The sequence below is a fragment of the Oryx dammah genome, unplaced genomic scaffold (assembly GCF_014754425.2).
Source record: "Oryx dammah isolate SB20612 unplaced genomic scaffold, SCBI_Odam_1.1 HiC_scaffold_5, whole genome shotgun sequence".
In the NCBI taxonomy this organism is placed as follows: Eukaryota; Metazoa; Chordata; class Mammalia; order Artiodactyla; family Bovidae; genus Oryx; species Oryx dammah.
The window spans coordinates 27,003,299-27,028,749 of record NW_024070189.1 but is presented as its reverse complement, the minus strand read 5'-3'; the positions used below and the strand labels follow the sequence as shown (position 1 = coordinate 27,028,749).

Below are 25,451 nucleotides of genomic sequence, written 5' to 3'. Positions count from 1 at the left end.
GTGTTCCTTAGAGGGATATGCCAATATTCAGACCTTTTGAGTGTGAATCAAGAAGGAAACCCTGATCCAATGGCATGAAAGCTATAATTATTCTCAAAAGGAGTGGTTTGATTTGGAGGAGGAGGATAAATTATGGCAAACCTTCTAAATACTTGCTAGAATTATTGTGATAATGTATAAAATTTTTTTTCCATAGATAAGTTAAAGTAGGAGATTTGAAACTGGAAAGAAAGAATCCCTTGAGTGAGAGGGAAAGTTTAATTGAACTTCAACATCTGTGTCTATGAAAGCTTGACATATTATGTCACACTTCCGTACCTAGACCTGCTTGCCCCTAGTATGTAATTGGTATGCACTACCTTGTCTGACTTCCAGTGACTTCATTTTTTCATTTTACACCACAGTATTCCTGGCATCTCACAGGGTGAGTTAGTTTCTTTGGCCATGTGGTGTTCGGAGGAGGTTTGGGTTTCTCTAAGTTGAGAAAGGGAAAATAAAACACACCAATGCATGCTTCTGTAGAGTTCAATGGGATATACTATAGTTACCATCTTTTATTACGTTGTGATCTTACCTTGCTCTGCTTTCTAAGGGAGCCATTTCACTCTCTGAAGATAAAACATTCTCTGCCCATCTCTTCACACTCACTCCCAGGAAGTATTTTAAAGGCTTGTTGAAATAAAGCCATTCAATCAAGCTACTCTGTGGCTGAAGTGAATTGAAATCACTCAGTCATGTCCGACTCCATGGAATTTTCCAGGCAAGAGTCCTGGAGTGGGTTGCCGTCCTTCTCCCCCTGGAGAAGGATCTCCAGGGGATCTTCCTGAGCCAGGTATCAAACCCGGGTCTCCCACATTGCAGGCAGACGCTTTACCATCTGAGCCACCAGAGCTAGGGAAAGGAAAATAATGTCATCCGTAGCTTAGTTGGGAAGGCAGCTTGAAATAATCAATAAGCAAGAGGAGTATACAATAAAAGCTAGTTGCTTGCTTTAATAAAAAGAAAATTAGAGGTAATATGGGTGTGAGTTTGAGCAAACTTTGAAAGATAGTGAAAGACAAGGAAGCCTGGCTTGCTACAGTCCTTGGGGTCGCAGAGTTGGACACAACTGAGCAACTAAACAACAACAGCAACAATGAAGTAAGTTACTATAACAGACAAAGTCTCAGAATCAGCCTCACAGGAAACTCTGGGCATTCATCCTCTTGCTGAGCAGCCATCCATGTTGCCCAGGAGGCCGCAGGACAGCACCAACCAGGTATCAGCAGCTGACCGACAGTGATGCCATTCTGTGCAGAGGTTTGAAGGAGCCCAGGAAATCTCCCAGTGCACAAATTCTGCTCATGTTGCTTCTCAACCTTGGCTTTATATCAGAATCACCAGGGAGCCTCCATATAAAAATATCCACTCCCCCACCCCCCACTAGACAACTTGAATCTGAATTCTAGTGGTAGGACCCAGACCTTCATATTTTTTGTTTCTTTTCTTACATTTGCCTTCTTTTTTTAGTATTAGATGTCTGTATTTTTTAATGCATGCAGTCTTTATTCCTGGAGAATGTTGAACCCTACAGTTAAGTAAAGGTTTTCTGACCTTCAGACAGGGGTTGAAATATAGACATATACCTGGGGAAGGGGTTGCTTTAAACCTCTGCGAGTTTAAGTTGTATTTTACCAGTTTTAAGGAGGAAAAAAAAAGTTTAATTCAGTCTCCCCTAAATGAAATGCTGGCCTTTATCACATTTTGGGAAGCGTAGCTTTTCTCACACATGTTAAATGAACCTTGGCATCTGTAAGGAAGGAGGAAAATAGAATTAACTATAACTGAAACATATGTTTTTTAACATTTCAGAGTAATTGTAATTGAATCAAAAGTGATCGTGAGGGGTGGAGAATGTATCTTGAATTACAAGGACCTGCATACCTCACACTGCCATACCCATATTACTTTCTCTCTATCAGCATGGAAATTAAAAGGAAACACATATGCTCATGGCTTAAGGATTCTTTTGATTATACTGACAAAGTGAATATGTTCATTATATATTTCCACTTGAAAAAAAATAGTGAGTATTGACCTGAGATAAACCTATATGGATTCTATATTTGGAAAGGAAAAGAATGATAAAAAATAATATTGAGACTATGCCTGCCTACTTAGATTATCTGACCTTCATAGCCATAGAAGTCTTTAATATTTGCATAATCTGTGTTTCTTTCAGTTGTGTCTCAGAATTTGAGCTATTATTGCAGCCAAAAACAGTTTCTTCAGGACCAGAAAAAATGCAGATATTTAAAAGAAAGTGTCAAAGTAGTAAATGTAAACGTTTCCATTCTTGATGATAAATAACTATGTAGACATTCTTTCAACTAAATTCCCAAAGAGAAGCTAAGTGGCTAGAATAAGGAGAGCCTCCAGTACTCTTGCCTGGAAAATCCCATGGATGGAGGAGCCTGGGAGGCTGCAGTCCATGGGGTCCCTAAAAGTCCGACACGACTGAGCGACTTCACTTTCACTTTTCGCTTTCATACATTGGAGAAGGAAATGGCAAACCACTCCAGTGTTCTTGCCTGGAGAATCCCGGGGACGGGGGAGCCTGGTGGGCTGCCGTCTATGGGGTCACACAGAGTCGGACACGACTGGAGTGACTTAGCAGTAGCAGCAGTAGCAGTACATGTTTAAAAGATCCTTTCACTTTACGGAACATAGAAGTTAGTAAGGAAGCTGAGACAAGTATATAATAACCACTAGGGAATTTATAAATAAGAAACAATATGACATAAGTCATACAAATGAAAGACACAACCAGTTTGGGCTGAGGAGTTTCAGTGAAGACAGACTGGAGGAATGGAGACTTCAGCTGGATTGTTCATAAATGAAGGAGTGAAGCTCCAAGGAGGGTTTATGAAGCATTCCAAGGTCGGGGCAGGAGGATTCTTGTTGAATAGAAGTGTGAGTTGGGAATGAGGAGGATATTGACATGGGGGCATAGATTTCTCTGCATCCAACTCAAGAGATGCAGAGAATGAGAACAAAGAATGAGAGGATGAGGATAAATGTGAGGACAGCAATGGAGCAGTTTGAACATGCTATTGAAGAGGTCGGTTGGAAGAGGTAACTTTTGAAGAAGGGAGTGTTGTAATGAAAACAAAATGATGTTTGGTAAAGTTCAGTTTAGTAGCTGTAATTTGAGAGCTTAGAAGGAAGTATCGAGATAAACACACACACATACACACACATATATATGAGGGGCATTTGTTTTACTTATGTCAAAGTGTTTTACCTACATTTTGAATCCTTGATTTTGACCAAAGTATTTTTCTGGTGTTGGGCATTATCTGTCATCTATTTATCTATGAAAACTTTTGACAATCATGGGAAACTAATGTGAAAAAGATAAGAAAAGTAAGTGAAGTCACTTAATCGTGTCTGACTGTGACCCCATGGATTGTAGCCTCCCAGGCTCCTCGATCCATGGGGTTTTCCAGGCAAGAATACTGGAGTGGGTTGCCATTTCCTTCTCCAGGGAATCTTTCTGACCCTGGGATCGAACCTGGGTCTCCCGAATTGTAGGCAGACACTTTACCGTCTGAGCTACCAGGAAAGCCCCTATTAAGAAAAGTAAGTACTGCCCAATAATTGGTTTTTGTCATTTGCTCTGCTTTCAAGGAAACATTTACAAACTGAAATAACCTGCCTTCTTTTTCATGCAGCTCTTTATCTTACTGTTCAAAAATGCTTGAAGGGCCCAAAATTACTTGATTAAGCTCTCCATGAAAGCCCTTACCCTTTAAAACTTGGAAGTGAGGGAGTCCCTTGGGCCCCTTCTATAAGCAAGAAAAGCCCACACTCAGTGGTAACTCCTTAAGCGTACTTAGAGCAGATGACTGTATCTAAACACATTCTTTCCACTTGAAAGAACAGCATTATTAGAGGATTATCTGAAGCTGGGAAAAGAGATGATTCCCATTTATCATCCCCATAACATGTCTGCCTCAAAAGTGAGGCCATCAGAAACGCTTATATTGTTTATTGCGCTTTCAGGGTGTAAAATTCATGAATTGAGAAATATTGAGCTCCTTTCTCAGCAAGCAGGAGCTGTCAGTGTCCAATAGCATGCATGGGTGGTACACCAAATGAGCCTTGGCTAGCAGAGCTAACAGGGAGACACGGGTCACAGAATCCAATCTTGATCGCCCCTCTACTTTAATCTCTTACCTCTGGAGGCATTGGGTGTTGATCTAAATATCACGTGATTTTCAATTATTAAAGTAATTTAAGCATGTGAAAACAAGTGACAAGATTTGGGGAAGATATTTATATCTTGATCACTAACGTCATTTATTTTTTCAACATCCTGAGTTGGCACCATTTTTAGTGTCTCAAATTTTGAAAATGTTGGGAAATTTGGAACATCTGAGAAAACCTAGTGGAAAGGCAGATTAGGTAGTCTTCCTTGCTTTACAAGGTGGCAGCTAGCATTTCATTTTAGTTAAGAATATATCAATGGTGAATGAAATTGAAGCATTTGCTTATGTCTGGATATATTAGATTCATAGGTATGTGTCAGAAAGCTTAAATATCTTAGACAACTTCAAGTTTTCTCTATTTAAATTCTATAAGTGCTTCTCAAGTACTTCAGTATGGCTGTCTATTGTATTTTTTAAATAAGGAAAAAAATCTTTTTTTTCCACACATTAAAGTGAAATCTATTTTAATAGAGAAATGTGATCCTAATATTTCTCCACTGAGTGGATTGGTATATACTTATATTTAATTAAAAGCTCTTAAATTGTAGAATTCCCTATAGAAAGCATGGACTTTAGCCAGCTGCCTCTGCATCTTAGCAACTATGTTTTGTGTCTGCTAACAGTGTGATTTTAAGACTTGTGCTATGTCTACAAAATTTTGCCATTAAGTACTTACATATACTTGATGAATAATTTGAGGTCAGCTAGCAATAAAGCTTTGTGTGAAATGCCATTAAAAAATCTATTAGCATGGTATATTCAAGCTGTTAAAATACATTCACAGAAACAGAGAAAAGATTATACATAATGCTGTGTAGAGTTCTGTGGTTTGACTCTTGCAGTCCAAATAAAAGTTATATCACCCTTAGAATAAAATTCTAAAATAGAGTCCTCTTTTGTAAGAATTTGTTCACCTAAGAGCTGGGGTCATTAATTATTCCATGAGGTTGCACTGTTAGTACAGAATAGAGCAGATCACAATTTCATGATGAAATACTTGCTTTCACAAAAACACAGGTGTTCCCTACTCCCCTCCACTCCGAGCTGGTCACACACCCTACAAAGAAACTTTTCTGGTTTGCAATAATTATAGCTCTGGCAACTCTCATAATACGCGTGGTGGGTGAGGGTGGTGGCAAGAAAGGGGGATGAAGAAGTAACTTCAGAAACTAAATAAAGAGGAGCGAATTGGAATATGGGTGAGATGGAGGGGGCAGTGGCAGAAGTGAATTCACTTGTCTATCCCAAGTAGATTTTGTGACTTTTCACCAAAAATATCTATTTATTTGTTTGTTTGTTTTTGGCTCTGCTGGATCTGTTGCTGCGCCAGCTTTTTCTCTAGTTGCGGTGAGTGGGGACTCGCTGCCATATCTGGGCTTCTCATTGCAGTGGCCTGCTTGATGCAGAGCATGAGCTCTAGGGCTCACAGGATTCAGGAGCTGTGGCTCGTGGGCTCCATAGTTGTGGCTCCCAGGCTCTAGAACTCAGGCTCAATAGTTGTGGTGCACGGGCTTAGTTGCTCCTCTGCACGTGGGATCTTCCTGGGTCAGGGATTGAACCCGTGTCTCTGGCTTTGGCAGGTGGATTCTTTACCACTGAGCCACCAGGGAAGCCCTTCCTGACATTTTAAAAGTATGAAAACAAGTTTGCCATGCTAAGAATAAAATGTAGATTCATCTGTAGAGAATCTGTTGGCCAGAAAAATTGTCTTCAAAGCCCTGGGCAATGAATATTTTCCTCACCCTTGAACCAATATTAAGAAATCAGAAGAAGCCATTTGGAACACAACTCATTTTAATAATAAATATTGATAAGTTATTAAGACTTCCCTGGTGGCTCAGATGGTAAAGCATCTGCCTACAATGCGGGAGACCTGGGTTCAATCCCTGGGTCAGGAAGATCCTCTGAAGAATGAAATGGCAACCCACCCAGTATTCTTGCATGGAAAATCCCATGGATAGAGGAGCCTGGTGGGCTACAATCCATGGGATAGCAAAGAATCGGACAGGACTGAGTGACATTACTTTCACTTTTCAATGATAAGTTAATTGTGAGAAGATTCCTTTCAGAAAAGGAAACCAAATAATTTCATGTCACATTTCATATCTTAGTTTAAGAATTCTTGTTAAATAGAGCATTTTTACAGTGCTCATATTCAATGAGCACTTTTTGAAATGTATCTTCTCAATCACTGTTTATTATAATGCACGGATAGTCCTTTGGTCAGTGCCAGCTTCAAAGAACAATGAGAAGCATAAGAAGAAATTACTTGAGTATTTCTGTATTTTCTGCCATTCTGAGGCAAGGCAGATCAGGTACTTGGAAGGCAGGTGGTAAAAGGAATTCTAATTTAAATATAATGATTGGTACATTTGCATTACTTACAATCAAAAAGTGTCTTTTGCAAAAAAGAGTTATAGGAAGGTCATTTCTCTAACCTATTGGCAAGAGGACTTGTTTCAGAGAGAAAGAGAAAGATTTGGAAGACACCCTTGGAGGCCGTAGGTTTCTGTAAAGTTGGTAAATATGAGTCTGCCATATAGTCTCATAGAGAATAGGTATTTAGTAAATTTTGTGCAATCAGTTGGTCTTGGGGAGACTGCATTTTTGGGTGCCATGCATAGTTGTGGGATTTAATTTAATTTTGCATGCAAAAACCAGTACAATGCTGAGCTGTGTTGTGAACTATATGGCTGTGATTGAAGTATTGTGGTATTTATTTAGGTTAGAAAATGGAATAAATTGCATCTGACAGTTGAGTCTTTTGGTGAAATATTCTAATATGCTGGTCTAAAATGCTAAGGGAGTCCTCAGATTTATAAGCAATGAGAAATGTCAGGGTTCCTTATCCAAGTGGAAAATGGGCTAAAAGAATATTATACTCTGTTCATTGAACTGCAATTAGAGAACATAAAGTGAATGTCAGGGAGTTTAATTAATTGAATTAAATAGACTTAATGAGTTGATAGACAATGAAATTATTATAAAAATTGTTGATTTACAATGAGTTCTTTGTTTTCTTTGCTAGGAAAACATTTTATTTAAAATTATTTTTTTCCTTTGTAAAACATGTAATTGAGCGTCAGAGTGTCAGTTCCTTTGACATGCTGACATTTGACACACTGACAGGCCTCTGCGTCTTCTTTCTGCTTTTTTCCACCCCACTTGTTTTTAGAGCTACCAACATCATACCTAATGGAACCTCTATCTGTAATTATTCACTAAGAAGTTCATGGGATATGTTTATATCCATTTTGTTTTTCTAAAAAGTAAGGAATTTATTTAGAATATCATACAAATCTATAATAACATTGAATATTTTTACCCTATTCCCAGCCTAGGAGTTTATAAATAAAGACTACCAAGCAGTTATTTCCTTATTTATCCTTGTGTTTGGCTGGAGAAGCTTGGCTGAGTAGTTAGTTTAATCTCTACTGCTTATACAAAGGTACAAAATGTGATGGGGATTTTTTTTTATATGCTTGACACACACCTATGCTTCTTATTGAAATTCTTTCTGTATTTAAGTGCAAGGTGCTGTGGAAATTTAGACTGTATATGTGATCATTTTTAATAATGAGTTCTCATGATATTTAGGGGCTTCCCTGGTGGTACAGAGGTTAAAGCGTCTGCCTGCAATGTGGGAGACCTGGGTTCATTCCCTGGGTCGGGAAGATCCCCTGGAGAAGGAAATGGCAACCCACTCCAGTATTCTTGCCTGGAGAATCCCATGGACGGAGGAGCCTTGTGGGCTACAGTCCATGGGCCGCAGAGTCAGACACGACTGAGCGACTTCACTTCACTTCACGATATTTATACCTAATGAAACCTAATGAAAAGGGTGATATGCTAAATGACACTATAAGCAATTTAAAATTGGCATATTTTTGAAGTTCCTGTTAAATTCTACAAAGTTTCACAGAATCATTTAACTGAGTGTAGCTTCATGGTAGCTCAGACAGTAAAGAATTTGCCTGTAGCACAGGAGATCTGGGTTCAAGGCCTGGGTCGGGAAGATCCCCTGGAGAAGGAAATGGTAACCCACTCCAGTATTCTTACCTTGAGAAGAACTCCATGGACAGAGGAGCCTTGTGGGCTGTAGTTCATGGGGTTGCAAAGAGTTGGACACGACTGAGCGACTAACACGCTTTCACTCAACTGTATTCAAATAGTATTAACAATGAGACTACTTGATTTAGTGATTAGATAAGGTTATAGATATGATATTTCAAAAGATTCATTTGTACAGAAGGCATTTAAAGATGCATTCTCTCATATACCTGTATAAGCATATGCATATATATTCTCTCACATTCTTTTTTCCTTAGTGAGAGGTAGCCTTCAACACAAGCTATAAAAGGTATTTATCATCTGAAGATGTTTTCTTTTAAAACATACACCATGAAACAGTATAAGATCACAGTAATAACTTCTATGATCTAATATTAAGTGAACTTAGCCTTTTTTGAAAACAAAGATAAGGCATTTAGTTATTTCTATGAGTTTGGCAATTAGGAGTAGCTATAACTTCTGTGGCAGAAATCATCTATATTAGTACATATTTTTAATTTTTATTTTATATTGGTTTATAGTTAATTTACAATGTTGTGTTAGTTCCAGGTATACAGCAAAGTTATTCAGCTCTACATATACATATGTAAATTCTCTTTCAAATTCTTTCCCCATTTAGATTATTACAGAATATTGAGCACAGTGCCCTGTGCTATACAGTAGGTCCTTGTTGGCCATCTGTCACATTTCTGTTTAGGGTAGCAGTATTTTTTGTTCATGTGAATACCTATCCCACTTTGTTTACATGTTTGAAGTGCTGAATGTATTCAGTGGAGATAAAAGGAATGATTTGTAGTGTGTGAATGTTAAATAGGATGGACATGTAGTAGGAAGAGTGGCCTACTCTGGCACAAACAGTAGTGATATTTTATGGTGACAATACCGTGAAGACGGGATACAGAGAAACAAGTTTTCTTTTTTGTTTTTATCAGAGTGAAAGGGATTAATGTAAATACAGTATATCTTCTAGTTCCATAAAAGTTTTGTGGTCTTTGTGTTTTGTTTTTTTTTTTTCTTTTATTAGCAAACCGTAGTTAGAAACAGAAGGAGCTCTGTAGAGTTTTTACTGGATGTTCATATACTTCTGTATTTATGCTGATGCAGAGAATACAATGGCAAAGAGTCAGACATGACTGAAGCAGCTGAGCACACACGCATTCAAAGAACACAAACAATATTGCTCCCGTCTCAATAGAGTGTTTTTCTTTTTTGCCATGAAGAAATGTTAGATGTTGATCCTTTCACAGGTGAAGGAGAGTGGCTTCTGACAACAGAAGCCATTTCCCTACCAATAGCGGGCAGGAGTGATTCCGTCGTTGTAATTATTATTCCTCCTGTAAGTTCTCAGGTTCAACCTAAGCATGTGTGGCATGGATCAGGGCTAGGCTAAAAGCTGTATCTGCAACAGTGTTCCCGGGACCAGAGGGCGAGACACCGGGCAACCCTCCGAGCTTCTCTGTGTCTCTCCTGGGGTCAGAACCCCCACAGGTACCTCTCTCTGTGCTGCCGTGATTCTGAAACTAGGACATCTACAGTGGCAGGACCCTCTCCAAGGACCACTGAATTCCACTCCAATGCAGATGAGGGTGCGGAATGTCCCCCTCCTGGTGTCCGGATGAGGAGCTTTGCTGGTGGATTTTTGGAGAGAGGAGAGGCAGATGGGCTTAGTTGTTGGTACTCTGTGGCAATCTACAACCTAGGAAATGTTCCGAGTTAGGTGTTATTTCAGGTATGCTAGTTCTAATGTTTAGAAGTGACTCCTGAACTTTTGGAGAAAAGGTTAATGAAAAGAATGACAATTGCCCCAGTCCAGATCACCTCTCATTACAGATAAAGCTGTAAAGGTGTAGAGGGCTCTTCTTTCCTGGTGCTTTCTGTGAGACAGCCCTGCATGGAGACCAGCAGCCCCTCCTCCCCGGGGCTTCCTGCCCTTGCGCATGGAATGTGGCTGGAGTCCCTTATACAGCTAAGTCTTGTCTTACTGTTGCACTGGGTCAGGATTGTCATCACACTGTGAGAGGGCTCTAAAGACACCTCTCTTTGACTTTTCTAATAACAGTCTTCTCTAGGGTAAATTATGACAAGAGGCCAGAAGAAATCGCTTCTCATTTCCCTATTCAATAGAGGGCATCTTCGCATTCACCGACATGAAGGACAACCATCAGTTACTTTTTCTGTATGATCTGGTGAAGGGATCTTAACTTGAGATATTTCTTTTCCAGTTTGCACAGAGATGAATCCCTCCATTTCATGATTACCCTGTGTGTACCTGGTGCCTTGTTTCAAGGATGTGGTTTTGTTAAACATGTTGAAGAGCTTTTGTGACCTGTTGCTACAACTGGATTTATTTTTCCCGTTGTTAATATCAAACAGCAAATGCGAAGACTGAGAACCGTGTGTAGAAGGGTGATTGCTCTTACTGTGAGCAGATGTGAATCCTTCTTTTTTTGTGAGAGTGTGATCAGCCAGCCTTGCTATCGATTTCTTCTATCGTGCACTGCCAAATCTTCTATTTAAGTATTGTGAAAACTCTTTGTTTTTTTCAGGTCGAATGAGTGATTTGAGTGTAATTGGTCATCCAATAGATTCAGAATCTAAAGAAGATGAGCCTTGTAGTGAAGAAACAGACCCAGAGCACGAGCTAATTGCTGAAATTTTACCTGAGTTACTTGGTATGTTGCACAGTGAAGAGGATGAAGATGAGGAGTGTGCCAATGCTACTGATGTCACGACCACCCCATCCGTGCAGTACATAAACGGGAAGCATGTAGTTACCACGGTTCCCAAGGACCCAGAAGCAGCAGAAGCTAGGCGTGGCCAGTTCGAAAGTGTTGCACCTTCTCAGAATTTTTCAGACAGCAGTGAAAGTGATAGTCATCAGTTTATAATCACCCATGCTGGATTGTCCACTGCCATGCAACCTAATGAATCTAAAGAAACGACGGAGTCCCTTGAAATTACGTGGAGACCCGAGATTTACCCTGAAACAGCAGAGCCTTTTTCAAGTGGCGAGCCTGATATTTTCCCCACAGCCTCAATCCATGAGGGAGAAGCCACTGAGGGGCCCGACTCAATCACAGAGAAAAGTCCTGAACTTGATCATCGGGTGCATGAACGTACTGAATCGGTACCTCTGTTTCCTGAAGAGTCTTCAGGAGATGCTGCCATTGACCAAGAATCTCAAAAAATCATCTTTTCAGGGGCTACCGAAGGAACATTTGGTGAAGAGGCAGAAGAAAGTTCTACCACACATACTCCAAGTATAGTTGCAAGTTCTGTATCAGCACCTGTCTCAGAGGATGCATCGTTTATCTTAACAGGGACTCCACAGTCTGAGGAGCCATTGTCCACAGTAGAAAGCTGGGTGGAAATAACCCCTAGACAGACTGTCGAGTTCTCGGGAAGTCCTTCAATTCCAATTCCGGAAGGCTCTGGGGAAGCAGAAGAAGACAAAGATAAAATATTTGCCATGATAACTGATATATCACAGAGAAATACTACAGACTCCCTCGTTACTTTAGACACCAGCAAGATCATGATCACGGAGAGCCTTTTGGATGTTCCTGCAACCACTGTATATTCAATTTCTGAACAGGTTTCTGCAGCAGTGCCTACCAAATTTGTAAGGGAGACAGACACTTATGAGTGGGTTTTCAGTCCACCTCTGGAGGAAACAACAAGGAAAGATGAGGAGAAGGGAACTACAGGTACAGCTTCTACAGTTGAGGTACATTCCCCTACACAGCGATCAGATCAGTTTCTTTCTCCCTCTGAATTAGAAAGCTCGAGTGAAACTCCACCTGATGATTCAGCAGCTGCTCCTAGGAAGAGTTTCATGTCCCCGATGACAGCCACACAGTCTGAAAGGGAAATGACAAGTTCTACTGTTGTCTTTACAGAAACAGAAGTTTTAGACAATCTGGCAGCACAGACCACAGATCCCAGCCTTAGCAGTCAACCCGGGGTTCTGGAAGGGTCACCTACTGTCCCAGGGAGCCCCGTGTCTCTCTTTATGGAGCAGGGGTCCGGAGAAGCTGCTGTTGACCCAGCAACCACCACTGTTTCTTCACTTTCATTAAATTTAGAGCCTGAAATTCTAGCTGAAGAGGAAGCAGCTGGCACTTGGTCTCCACATGTGGAAACTGTACTCCCTTTTGAGCCAACCGAACAAGTCTTGAGTACTGCAGTGGACAGGGAGGTTGCTGAAATTATAAGCCAAACATCCAAAGAAAACTTGGTTTCAGAGACCTCAGGAGAGCCAACTCACAGGGCAGAAATAAAGGGCTTTTCTACAGATTTTCCTTTGGAGGAAGATTTCAGTGGTGACTTCAGAGAATACTCGACAGTATCTTATCCCATAACAAAAGAAGAAATAGTGATGATGGAAGGTTCAGGGGATGCAGCATTTAAGGATACCCAGATGTCACCATCTGTAACACCTACCTCGGACCTCAGTAACCACACTGCTGACTCGGAAGAACCTGGCAGCACCTTGGTCAGCACCTCAGCCTTCCCTTGGGAAGAATTCACAGCCTCTGCCGAGGGCTCGGGTGAGCAATTGCTCTCAGTAAGCAGCTCTGTTGACCAAGTGTTTCCCAGTGCCGCGGGAAAAGCCTCTGGAACAGATTCCCCATTTATTGACCAACGATTGGGAGAAGAAGGTGCTATCAATGAAACTGATCAAAGATCCACCATTTTGCCAACAGCAGAAGCTGAGAGTACTAAAGCTTCATCCAAAGAGGAGGAGGTGAAAGAGAATCACACAGTTTCAATGGACTTTCCCCCAACTGTGGAACCAGACGAATTATGGCCTAGACAAGAAGTCAACCCTGTAAGGCAAGGAAATGGAAGCGAAATAGTATCAGAGGAAAAGACTCAAGAACAAGAATCTTTTGAACCCCTTCAAAGCTCTGTTGCACCAGAACAAACAACTTTTGATTCACAGACATTTCCTGAACCTGGACTCCGAACCACAGGTTATTTCGCACTAACAACAAAGAAAACTTACAGTACTGATGAGAAAATGGAGGAGGAAGTCATTTCCTTAGCTGACGTGTCCACTCCAACTCTAGATTCAAAGGGCTTGGCATTGTACACAACTCTCCCTGAAGTTACAGAAAAATCCCATTTTTTCTTAGCTACTGCCTCAGTGACTGAATCAGTACCAGCTGAAAGTGTAATTGCAGGTTCAACCATCAAAGAGGAAGAAAGTATAAAACCCTTTCCCAAAGTTACGAGCCCGATAATTAAAGAGTCAGATACAGATCTTTTATTCTCTGGACTGGGATCTGGGGAAGAAGTTTTGCCTACTACAGGATCAGTGAATTTTACTGAAATAGAACAAGTCCTTAGTACATTATATACCCCGACTTCTCAAGTACAAAGTTTAGAAGCCAGCATCTTAAATGATACAAGTGGAGACTATGAGGGAATGGAAAATGTAGCAAATGAAAATGAAGTGAGACCACTCACTTCCAAAACGGACAGCGTTTTTGAAGATGGTGAGACAGCATCCAGCACAACGTCACCAGGAATTTTAAGTGACGCCAGAACAGAAGGGCCATTTACGGCACCTCTCACTTTTTCCACTGGCCCTGGACATCCTCAAAATCAGACACATGGTAGGGCAGAAGAAATCCAGCCCAGTAGACCACAGCCTCTGACTGATCAGGTCTCTAGCGAGAATTCTTTGACAGCAGGAACTAAAGAAACAGCAACCTCTTCCACTGATTTTCTGGCTAGAACTTATGATCTTGAAATGGCCAAAGGATTTGTTACATCAACACCGAAACCAAAAGACCTGTTTTATGAACATTCTGGAGAAGGTTCTGGGGAATTGGATGCAATTGATGCAGAAGTCCACGCTTCTGGAATGACTCAGGCAACTAGGCAAGGAAGCACCACATCTGTTTCTGACAGACCCCTGGAAAAACATCCCAAGGTTCCAAGTGTTGAAGCTGTTACTGTTGATGGATTCCCGACAGTTTCAGTGGTGCTGCCAGTCCGTCCTGAGCAGAATGAAGGCTCTCCTGGGGCAAGCAGCACACTGGCAAGTACGGCATCATACGAGAGGGCTGCAGAAGGTGCCGCAGACAGTTTCCAAGACCATTTCGGGGGATTCAAGGATTCCACATTGAAACCCGACAGAAGAAAAGCCACTGAAAGTATTATTATAGATCTGGACAAAGACGACAAGGATTTAATATTGACAATGACAGAGAGCACCATCCTTGAAATTCTACCTGAGCTCACATCAGATAAAAATACTATCATAGATATTGATCACACTAAACCGATATATGAAGACATCCTTGGAATGCAGACGGACTTGGATCCAGAAGTACCCTCGGGGCCACCTGAGAGTAGTGAAGAGAGCGCTCAAGTTCAAGAGAAGTATGAGGCAGCTGTTAACCTGTCTTCAACCGAGGAAAACTTTGAGGCTTCCGGTGATATTCTGCTGGCTAATTACACTCAGGAAACACCTGAATCGAAGGCTCCTGAAGACGGAAATCCATTAGATCACACAGGCTTTGTCTTCACAACTGGGATCCCCATCCTTAGCTCAGAGACAGAATTAGACGTTTTGCTTCCCACAGCCACATCTCTGCCCATTCCTAGTAAGTCTGCCACAGTTAATCCAGAGTCAAAAACTGAAGCCAAAACCCTGGAGGACATCTTTGAATCAAGCACTTTGTCTGATGGCCAAGCTATTGCAGACCAAAGTGAAGTCATATCAACGTTGGGCTATTTGGAAAGGACACAGAATGAGGATGAAGAAAAGAAATATGTAAGTCCTTCTTTCCAGCCAGAGTTCTCCTCTGGGGCTGAGGAGGCACTGGCAGATCCCACCCGCTATGTAAGTATTGGTACTACCTACCTTACGGCTCAGAGTTTAACAGAGGCACCTGATGTGAGGGAAGGAGCCCGTCTGCCGGATTCCACTGGTACATCCACGGTTTCAGCTTTTGCAGAGCTGCTCTCTCAGACACCATCACCTCCTCCACTCAGTGTCCACTTAGGCAGTGGAGACTCTGAGCACTCAGAGGACCCCCAGCCAAGTGCTCTGCCAAGTACAGATGCCAGCACACCCCCAGTACCCTCAGGAGAACTTGCAAACATTGAAGCGACTTTCAAACCCTCGAGTGAAGAAGACTTTCACATAACTGAGCCTCCGTTCTTATCTCTTGACACAGAGCCTTCAGAAGATGAAAATAAACATAAACCATTAGAACCAACGGAGGCTTCTGCCACAGAACTAATTGCTCAAGAAGAAATTGAGATTTTCCAAAATTCTCACAGCACAACCAGTGTCCAGGTTTCTGGGGAAACAGTCAAGGTGTTTCCCAGTATTGAGACTGTTGGCCCAGCTGCAAGTGAAACGAAGCTAGAAGGAGCTACACTACGGCCACATTCTACTTCTGCTTCTGTGATGCATGGGGCCGAGGCAGGTGTGGTGCCTCAGCCCAGCCCACAGACTTCTGAGCAGCCCACCATCCCTTCTCCTCTGGAAATAAAGCCTGAAACACAGGCAGCTTTGATCAGAGGGGAGGATTCCACAGTAGCGGCCCCCAAACAGCAAGTACCGACGAGGATGCTTGATTCTAATAAGCAGGCAACACTAAGCACCACAGAGTTAAATACTGAGCTTGCAACACCATCATTTCCCCCTCTGGAAACTTCTAATGAAACCAGTTTCCTGATTGGCATTAATGAAGAGTCAGTGGAAGGCACAGCAATCTATTTACCAGGTAAGGACACACGTTGATAAATCTGTTTCCAAACGTGGAAACAGTCCTTTGGTCCTAACATATTTATGTATATAATTTTGTGGTACTGTGAAAGGGGTGAAGGTTCTTTGTATTGTTCATGTACAGCAGAACAGGCCATAATATTGATTTCCTAATGAGATGCAAAGAAAGTAAGTATAGACTGTTTGGGGGCTTCCAAGATATACTTTGCATTTTCTGGGTTTAAGAAACATGTTATTTTCTTTTTTCTTTTCTGTTTTTTTTTCAATTGCAACATGGAAAACCTGAAGTTGTTAATGGTATAAAAATTCAATTTGACTTTACCTGCAACTTAAGTATGGCTTTGTCTTAGGTCCCATAGTTATACATCTTAGCTTTAGGAACAGGAAAAGTATCTTATTTAAAAAAAAAAAAAAACTCTAATGAATGGGTGATATTATGGCAATATTAAACTCTTTCAGGCCTTTACAAATGAGACTAGTAAGTAACTCTAGTAAATACTTAACATGGTTCACACAATATCAGTTATAAGTTCATACCTTTCTGTAATTTCCTTGCTTTAGATAGGTAGTCTACCTAATGCTTCTAACACGGTGCCTAGCCACAAGGAGTATTCATTCGGTGTATATTCCAACTCTGCCTGTTGAGAGAAGATTTCTAGTTTTTTGCTAAGTAGACAGGAAGCATGAATTTGATACTGGTTCGTATAGACTATGCCATTTGAGCTTCACAGAAAGGCCACAATGCGTACATTATTATCTCCATTTAAAAGGGTAGGGCGTGGAGGTTCAGAGAGGCTCTGTAATTGGCCCAGGGTTGTAGCCACACACATCGTGGTAAAGTGGTATTTGAACCCAGATGGGCCTCACTCCAGAGCAGGTGGTTTTTTTCCACTGGTCTTTGGTGGTTTTCTGTTAATATAGAATAAAAATGAATAATATTTAATTACATGTAAAGCAGAGATCTTGGAATATTTATTCTGTAGAATTTATTTTCCTTTTAGTCTAGTTGATAATGTTAAAAAGTTAAGTTTAATGGCGTTTCCCAAGAACAGTGGGAATAATAATGTTAGTGGAATCCATAAGCAGCTATCACCACCTAGTTGCTACCTAGAAAAAGAAAAAAAGAAACCAAAAAATAGTACTTCTAGGACTGTGTTGATTAAAAATATGTTTAATGAGTATGTTTTTACAGCATGGCTATACTTAGAGTTATTCTTCTGAGCGTTGCAACCTTATCTTTTGTGCTACCAATGCTTCAGTTTTGTTGTGCTTCAGATAGAGTGAAATAGTCATAAAGTATAACTTTTATAAATGATGAAGTATTTTGTGAATACATCTGATGAAAGGTGGCTGATGGATTTTTTTTTTTTTTTTGGTCACTCTTTATTGAATCTGTAAATGATAACCTAGTAATCCGGCCAATATCTATTCTTTTGTAATTTAGTTGAAATATACTTCAGGTTAGAGGAAATATGATAGAGAAATCACTGGTAATAGCTATATCTATAGAGAGAGTTGGATTTGACAAATGAGAAATGTGTACCAGTCGCCCAATTCGTAATGTTTACCTAGAATCAGAGCTTGCGTCTTTGCAAAACAAAGTGTCACTTTAGGTGAACTCAGTAAACAACAGCTCCTATTGGATTGCCTGGTCTATCTGCTGCAGTTTCAACTTTCCGAGATGACTACACACTGCTTAGGGAAGAATAAAATGAGTGAAACCAAAACTGTTCTCTTCATCTAAACGACTTTCAGTTCACAGCCCCCTCCCTCGCCAAGCCCTTGTCCTGTACTCTCGCATGATGCCCCGTGTCTGTGGTGGGAGTAACGGTGTACTTCACATTTCTGTGGCACGTCACACTTTACCAACCACTTTCACTTTAGTGTCATTTTGGTTTTGCACGGAGAGCAGCACGTAGAAGTGTTGACCGTAGCCTTGTCATCTAAGCAGCATGTTCTCAAAAGCAGAAGCAGAAGTAGGGAGATCTTTAGAACTGTAGGGAGAGTCTTAGCACAACTGGGGTCACTTTTGAAGAAACAGTTGCAAGCATCTGAATTAACCTAATTATCATGAACCCACGCGTGCACATGTGCCCCTATCGTCTTTCTAGTAGTCCAGAATTTCCTTAACACTCAGAAAGTGTGAGTTTGACTTTTCTGGGTGGGAAAGGCTCACTTATTTTCTTTAGCCATACCTGTTTCTCACATTTCATAAGTGGATGTCTTCTTTTCTTCGTGTGCCATTATTTCAGACTTTCAGGTCTTAAAATTTTTGAAACTTTGGTTTTTATTCCATATATAGCCTATTTATTTCAGTTCTTTTGTTAAAAATGGTTAGCTGTCATTTGGATTCTTAAACATTGAAGCAAGCACTTCTGGAAAAGTGTTCAAATAATATATAAGCTATTAATATAAATATAATTACCCATGGGATATTACAGAATAATAGATGTGCCTCAGTTAGTCTAAAAGTACTTGGATTTATAAAATATGTATTAAACTGTTTTCTCCTCATACATTTGTAGCTCTGGCCTTTATATTGATCACCTAGGAGTGTCAATTTTGTGTTTTTAATAAGAAAATTGTAATAAAAGTTTGGGGTTTCACTTAAGGTGAGATTTTTGTATTGGGGTTTGTTTTTACACAGTAGAGTTTAATCCATGTGTTGCTTTTCTTCAAGTATAGTTTAAAGGAGTACAATTGGAACGTGTTTTTGGAAAAAGCATATTAATGTAGCAGAAGAGACTTCAGTGCACACTTTCGAAGAAAAAGTTTCTGAGCATTAAGTGGTAAAAGGCAATAATAATTTAAATGATGGTAACAAGCCAATGCTAAAAAGAATGCATGTTCTGTGTATCCAGCCATTTCACATGAACTAACCTCGTTTAAAAGAATACATTTTCCATTCACTGTGCACATATGTGTAATCATTTTGACTAAAATCAATTGCCATTATCATGCCAACTAAATCTGCAGTAGAATATATTAATTAGTTGCCAGATACCATACAAAATACTGTTTAAAAATAATGATAATTGATTGGATCCCAGAAATGAATAGATGCAATTTGTAATAATTAGTTATAATGCCAAGAAACACTCCAGAGAGTAAAGTTAATCTTAATTTTTATGTATAGTGCTGTGGTAAAGCCTTATGTTATGGTAGCAAAAAAATGGCATTTTTATGCTAAAATATGTTGAAACTGAGAGATGAGCCTAATTGCTCTTCTTACTTTCCTGAACCTGGTAGGACCTGATCGTTGCAAAACGAACCCGTGCCTCAATGGGGGCACCTGTTATGCTACTGAAACTTCCTACGTGTGCACCTGCGTGCCAGGATACAGTGGTGATCGGTGTGAACTTGGTAAGATGTTCTTCCCTGAAAGACCATAGTGCTTTTCCAGAAGATGTATTGAGGGAGAGTTTACATTGCTTGAATCCATCAGAGGATTTCAGAGAAGCCCATTGTAGATGAATGGTGTGTTAGATGAAATTAAAATCATAGAGTAATTTAAGTACTCTGTTGGAAACAGGGATAGATGCTTATTGAATTTTCTTGATATCACCAGCACTCAAGGAAGATTACTGAGGTCAGTTGTATTTATGTGTGGTTTTCACACTCGGGCTTTACAAATGTAAAGTTTGATATATAGTATTTGCTTACATACTGACAAAAAATTTTGATCTGTCTCCAAATCTGCATATCAATAAATTATCAATTTAAAGCTCTATTTAAAAAATGGATTTCCCAGGTGGCGCTAGTGGTAAAGAACCTGTTTGCCAATGCAGGAGACCTAAGAGACGCAGATTTGATCCCTGGGTTGGGAAGATCCCCTGGAGAAGGAAATGGCAATCCACTCCAGTATTCTTGCCTGGAGAACCCCCACTGACAGACGAGCCTGGCAGGCTACAGTCTAGGGGGTCGCAAAGAGGTGGACATGACCAAAGTGACCAAACACACATATATTCATTTTTAATACTTAATATAAACATTAACTAAATTTTTAGTGTAACTGCAAAATGCTATGGAATAAAGGCATTAATTTCATCCCAAGAGATGACAGATGTCTGTTAGAAAGTTTGCATTCAATACAGACACTGAAATTAAGGAGGATTTTCATAAGTGGGAGAGGAAGACTCGACACAGCAAAAAAAAGCACAGAGACCGCGAACTGCAGGGTGCATCTGGGGGACCGCGAGTATTCTGGGTGCCTACTTAGTGGGTTGTGAGAGAGAAACACCAGGAAACAACAGTGGAAAGCTAGTTGGATCTAGGTCTAAGGTCTAAGACTTTAGCGTACATGAGAATCACCTGGAGGGCTTGGTAAAACACAGTTTGTTGTTCGCATCCTCCAAATATCAGAGTCAGTAAGTCTTGGATGGGCCTGGGAGCATGCGTTTCTGATATTCTCAGGTGATACTGGTACTGCTGGTCCAGCGACCACATTTTGACAGCTGCTACCCTGAATAATCCGGGTCTTTGGAATGTTTAGATGCCAATGAGGGAGAATGGTGGAGAAGGCAATGGCACCCCACTCCAGTGCTCTTGCCTGGAAAATCCCATGGGCACAGGAGCCTGGTAGTCTGCAGTCCATGGGGTTGCTAAGAGTTGGACACAACTGAGCGACTTCACTTTCGCTTTTCACTTTCCTGGACTGGAGAAGGAAATGGCAACCCACTCCAGTGTTCTTGCCTGGAGAATCCCAGGAACGGGGGAGCCTGTTGGGCTGCCATCTATGGGGTCGCAGAGTCGGACACGACTGAAGCGAGTTAGCAGCAGCAGCAGCAAAGATGACAATCAGCTAAATGAAGGATATATTGGAAAGGGAAGGGTCTGGAGGCTATGAAGCCAGTGAAGTATTTTCAGTGTTTCACAAGTGAGGTGGTCAGAGCATGAGCCAGAATTGGGGGTGGGAAGGCTAGGGGGATTCTTTATTGGTTTTAAGGCTCATGGGACTCATCTAACATCAATGGAGATAATGACCTTACTCTGAATACACTTGAAATTTCCTTAGGGTTGCCAGATTTAACAAATAAAAATATTAGATCAGTGACACTTAAATTTCAGATTTAAAAAAGAAGAGTTTTTAGTACAAGTTTGCCCTAAATAAAGGATGTGACATACTAAAAGTTATTTTTTTCAATCTGGAATTCAAATTTAAGTGGCTATCTTGTGTTTTACCTGGCAATCTTATGAAATAGGATCTTTTGACCTTTTACTGAAAGTACTTTTGTGGCTTTCATTATAGATTTTGATGAATGTCATTCTAATCCTTGTCGCAATGGAGCCACATGTATTGACGGTTTTAATACCTTCAGGTGTCTCTGCCTCCCGAGCTATGTTGGTGCACTTTGTGAGCAAGGTAAGAGCTTTTGCAACATTTGCTTGAAGAACAGTATTGATACTTCTTTTCAACTGTTAATTCTAGACAGTCCTTTGCCATAATTATTTGGAGATTGTTATTATTGTTGTTGTTGTTGTTAGCAATTTTGACCATACTGTATATTCTTTTCTGCAGAGGAAATTCTCAGATTGCCAAAATACATTAGGTTTCCTGATGAGTTTTTAGCTCACAACATTTGAACAATAATGTTCATTTGATCATTGTTGTTTTGCTGATAGAATGGAATTGCAGACAGGCATGCTAAGCTGAATTTAAGGACATCCATTGACCAAAATGGCACCCCACTCCAGTACTCTTGCCTGGAAAATCCCATGGATGGAGGAGCCTGGAAGGCTGCAGTCCATGGGGTCACTGAGGGTCAGACACGACTGAGCAACTTCACTTTCACTTTTCACTTTCATGCATTGGAGAAGGAAATGGCAACCCACTCCAGTGTTCTTGCCTGGAGAATCCCAGGGATGGGGGCGCCTGGTGGGCTGCCATCTGTGGGCTCGCACAGAGTCGGACACGACTGAAGCAACTTAGCAGATTGACCAAAAGGAACACTGTGGTACATATTCTTCTTGGGGACAGACTAGGCATGGACCTTAATCACATATGTGGCTTGTACCAAGGATATTGAATTCAGTGTTAATTGCCTTTATTTTCTCCTATCAGCATTTGAGACTCAATGCTCTTATTGTTCATAGTTGATCATCTCTGGAGAATGAGTTAATGCAGTTGTGCGAATACACTCACCTTGACTTGGCAAATACTACAGAAAAGATATTATGAACCAGGTTTCTTTCCTACTGAAGAAAAATCTATTTTTTTCTGAATGAAAGGCCTAAATTCATGATGGCTTGAATCGAGTGATCCCTGTAATTTGCATTTTATGGCCAACCTGAGAGTGTATTTTGGGTGGTTAATGGTAACATTTCTGAGCCCATCAATCAGAAACAGATCGCATACTCAGCACACTCGGTTTTGGAACATCGATTTCCTCTCCTTAAAGTCATACAGTGGTTTGGCTTTGATAAGAGTGCTTAATGCCAAACTTCCATTCCACTAGACAAAATGAAAATGAGTGTCTAATAACTCAGACACATTGGTCTGGCCCCACATTCCGCTTTGCAGCATGAATCTGAATGTCAACACAATTAAAGCAAAGCTAAAAGGAGTGTGCATTGAATTGCCAAAGGAAAGGGATGGATGACGTTTGGGCTTTTTAGGGTTTTCTTTTCTTTTTCCTTCTTGCATAGGATGGGTCTGTTTTAAAATTGTAAAATATAAATATGATAATTGACCAAACAAGATCCTCTTCTTTAAAGAAAACGGTAGGAAAGATGCTAATTGTTGAAGAAAACAAAAGGGTGAGGTGCTTGAGCCTTTTGTATGTGTTAAAATGATTCTGGCTTCACTTAGTTCCAAGTACAAGGAGTGATTCAAAAAATCATTTGTGCCACAAGTGTTTTGAACACGTGCAGTCTTACAGGCACTGTTCTGGGTGCTGGTGATAGAGCTCTGAACAAAACAAAGGCTCTGATCTTCTTAACTCAGCATAATTCTTGGCAGGGAATACAAAGAGATACTATTTGTTGGTTACTTTTTAATTTACCACGTGCTTCAAGGTACACCATTTCCTTTGGCTGACAGCAATATTTCTGTGGGTTAAGTGGACCAGAAATTGAGGCCCACGAAGGAAAAGTGATGTTCAAGGTCACACAGCTAGTAAATTAGAGAGTGGGGAGAATGAACCTCAGTGGCCTTGGAAAGCCCAGATTTTTTTCAACGTCTTCACTCTTCTAAAGTAACTCTTAAGGAGAAGCATTTTATTTATATGTGAAGCTGATAGATTCAGCAGTAACATCCTTGGAAGGGAGTTTGGGGGCAATTACCTTTTACTTCTTTTTAAGAGAATATTAAAAAGAAAACGTTTTCATTTTTCTTCTCATTTCTGGTATCGCCTTTCAGGTACCTTCTATTTTATCTTACAGCAAGTTTAACTTTCATCCACATGATTCGCTGGGGAATAGCTACCCGAGTCTGTTTACCAGATACAGCTGTGCTCCTGTGATTTACTGCCAGGACACTGAAAGATTTTTTTCTCCTCTTTTCAGGTTGCCTAAGAACAAATGTTTTCTTCATTAACAGCGGCATTGTTGTCTAAACAGTTTTCTATCCAAATTTCGGTGATGGCTGTGTTGTTCTTTCTTCAGCTGACCTTTTCTGTTCTCTGCTTTAGTAACTTCCCAACTCCCAGCAACTCTGAAAGAGGGGACACATTTGGTGGAATGATAACAGATCTTAAAATCTAGAAGGAGGTCTTAGAACCGTGGAGGGCCAGTTCTGTACACACAACTTGCCCCCAAGTCAAGATACATCTTGCCAACCAGAAGTGCCAGAGTATTGACAGTTGCTTAAGGCTTGTGGGCTATATGTTAGGAGTGTTGAAAACGTTACCTATATAGCATAAGGAGAATAGAGTTTTAGTGAGGTTGTTTAAGAATGACAATTTCGGCCTCTGTGGTCGTGAACAAGTGTTGCTGTAATCTCCCCATCTTCCCCCAACACACACAGGCCAAACTAAATGTGGGACTTTGTAATATACTCTTTGCGACCCCATGGACTGTAGCCTTCCAGGCTCTAAGGAGCCTCTCAGTCCATGGAATTTTCCAGGCAAGAGTACTGGAGTGGGTTGCCATTTCCTTCTCCATAGGAGTCTTAAAGCATAAGAAATATTCCCAAATGTAGACTGATGCCTAAGAAAGCATCATCTGAAAGCATTGCCTTTTAATAAATAAGATGTGTATCACATTATTTTTAGTTAAGATTGAAAAGACAAACTGCTTCTGATAACTCCTTTCATAATTGCATCCTAGAAGGTGCTGTTGACACATAGTCCTTCATTACGTATTTGTTGAATTCACGAATAATAAGAATTAAGTGAATTGATGTGGATATTTGGCTTCTTTAAAAAAATTCACTCTGTTAAGTATTTGCACATCTATTTACAATCATTGGAAGAGTACAGATAAATAATCCGTCCCCATTTGGTTTTAGCAGAAACACTGCCTCTGTTTTCTGCACACGTGTGCTAACTGAGAAGGGCAGTGGGGCAGTGTCATGGTCTTGCATCTAAATTTTTAGGATCATTTGGTTTTCTGTACACAAGAGGAAAATACTGTCTCTTAGTGATAGAAGACAAAGAAAACCAGACTAAAACTGTTTAGGTTAATAGAGGATAAGAAAGACGGTAGAGAATAATTTTTTTCTGATGTGTTATTCAGTAAGTTAGGGATCCTCTAGAATCTTAAACTTTCTTCAAATAAATGATAATTTCCAAGGTTATGGTTGGATGGTGTCACCAACTCGATGGACATGAGTTTGAGCAAGCTCTGGGAGTTGGTGATGGACAGGGAAGCCTGGCGTGCTGCAGTCCCTGGGGTCACAGAGTCAGACATGACTTAGTGACTGAACTGAACTGATGCTATTACAATATCACAGCACTGACTGGCAGTAAGGGTATTTTAACAAATTTCCCGATTCTACCCCCCCCCAACCCTCCGCAACCCTTTCATATATAAAGATCTGTTTCCTCTACACCTCTCCCACTTCTCTTCTGAAATCTTCCATGTGAACTTCCTGAAAGAAAACCCGCTACATCCAAGTAGCCAAAATAGGCTTCCTTCTTGGGTGCTGAGTGCTACTGTTATAAAACTGCCTATCTGTGTCTTGAGTCCTTTCCTATGAGATTAGTGGTGTCCAAACAACTCTGTAATACAACTCAAAACTTCCAGTGCACATTGTTGAAATCAATTAGTCAGCTGGCTCTAACTAAACAACAGGCCTGATAGACTAAACTGAAATAAGGACTGTTCTCAGAGATAAGCTGCATCTGTCGTATGATTCTGGCGTAATCGCTGAAGCCAGGAAAAAAATTAAGTCTTCATCATGCACGATTTCCCACAATGAGTTATAGGAGGAGGAATAAATG

At 40.5% G+C, this 25,451-nt stretch overlaps 1 protein-coding gene across 2 annotated transcripts in view; it reads left to right on the top strand.

The window, feature by feature from the left end:
• Window positions 1-25,451, top strand: part of VCAN (versican) — a 118,870-nt gene that overhangs the window by 61,103 nt on the left and 32,316 nt on the right. For both annotated transcript variants that reach the window (XM_040239420.1, XM_040239421.1), the window contains 3 exons: window positions 10,868-16,069; window positions 19,321-19,434; window positions 21,320-21,433. In XM_040239420.1, coding sequence (XP_040095354.1) covers window positions 10,868-16,069; window positions 19,321-19,434; window positions 21,320-21,433 — 5,430 coding nt within the window. The remainder of the gene's footprint in view (window positions 1-10,867; window positions 16,070-19,320; window positions 19,435-21,319; window positions 21,434-25,451) is intronic.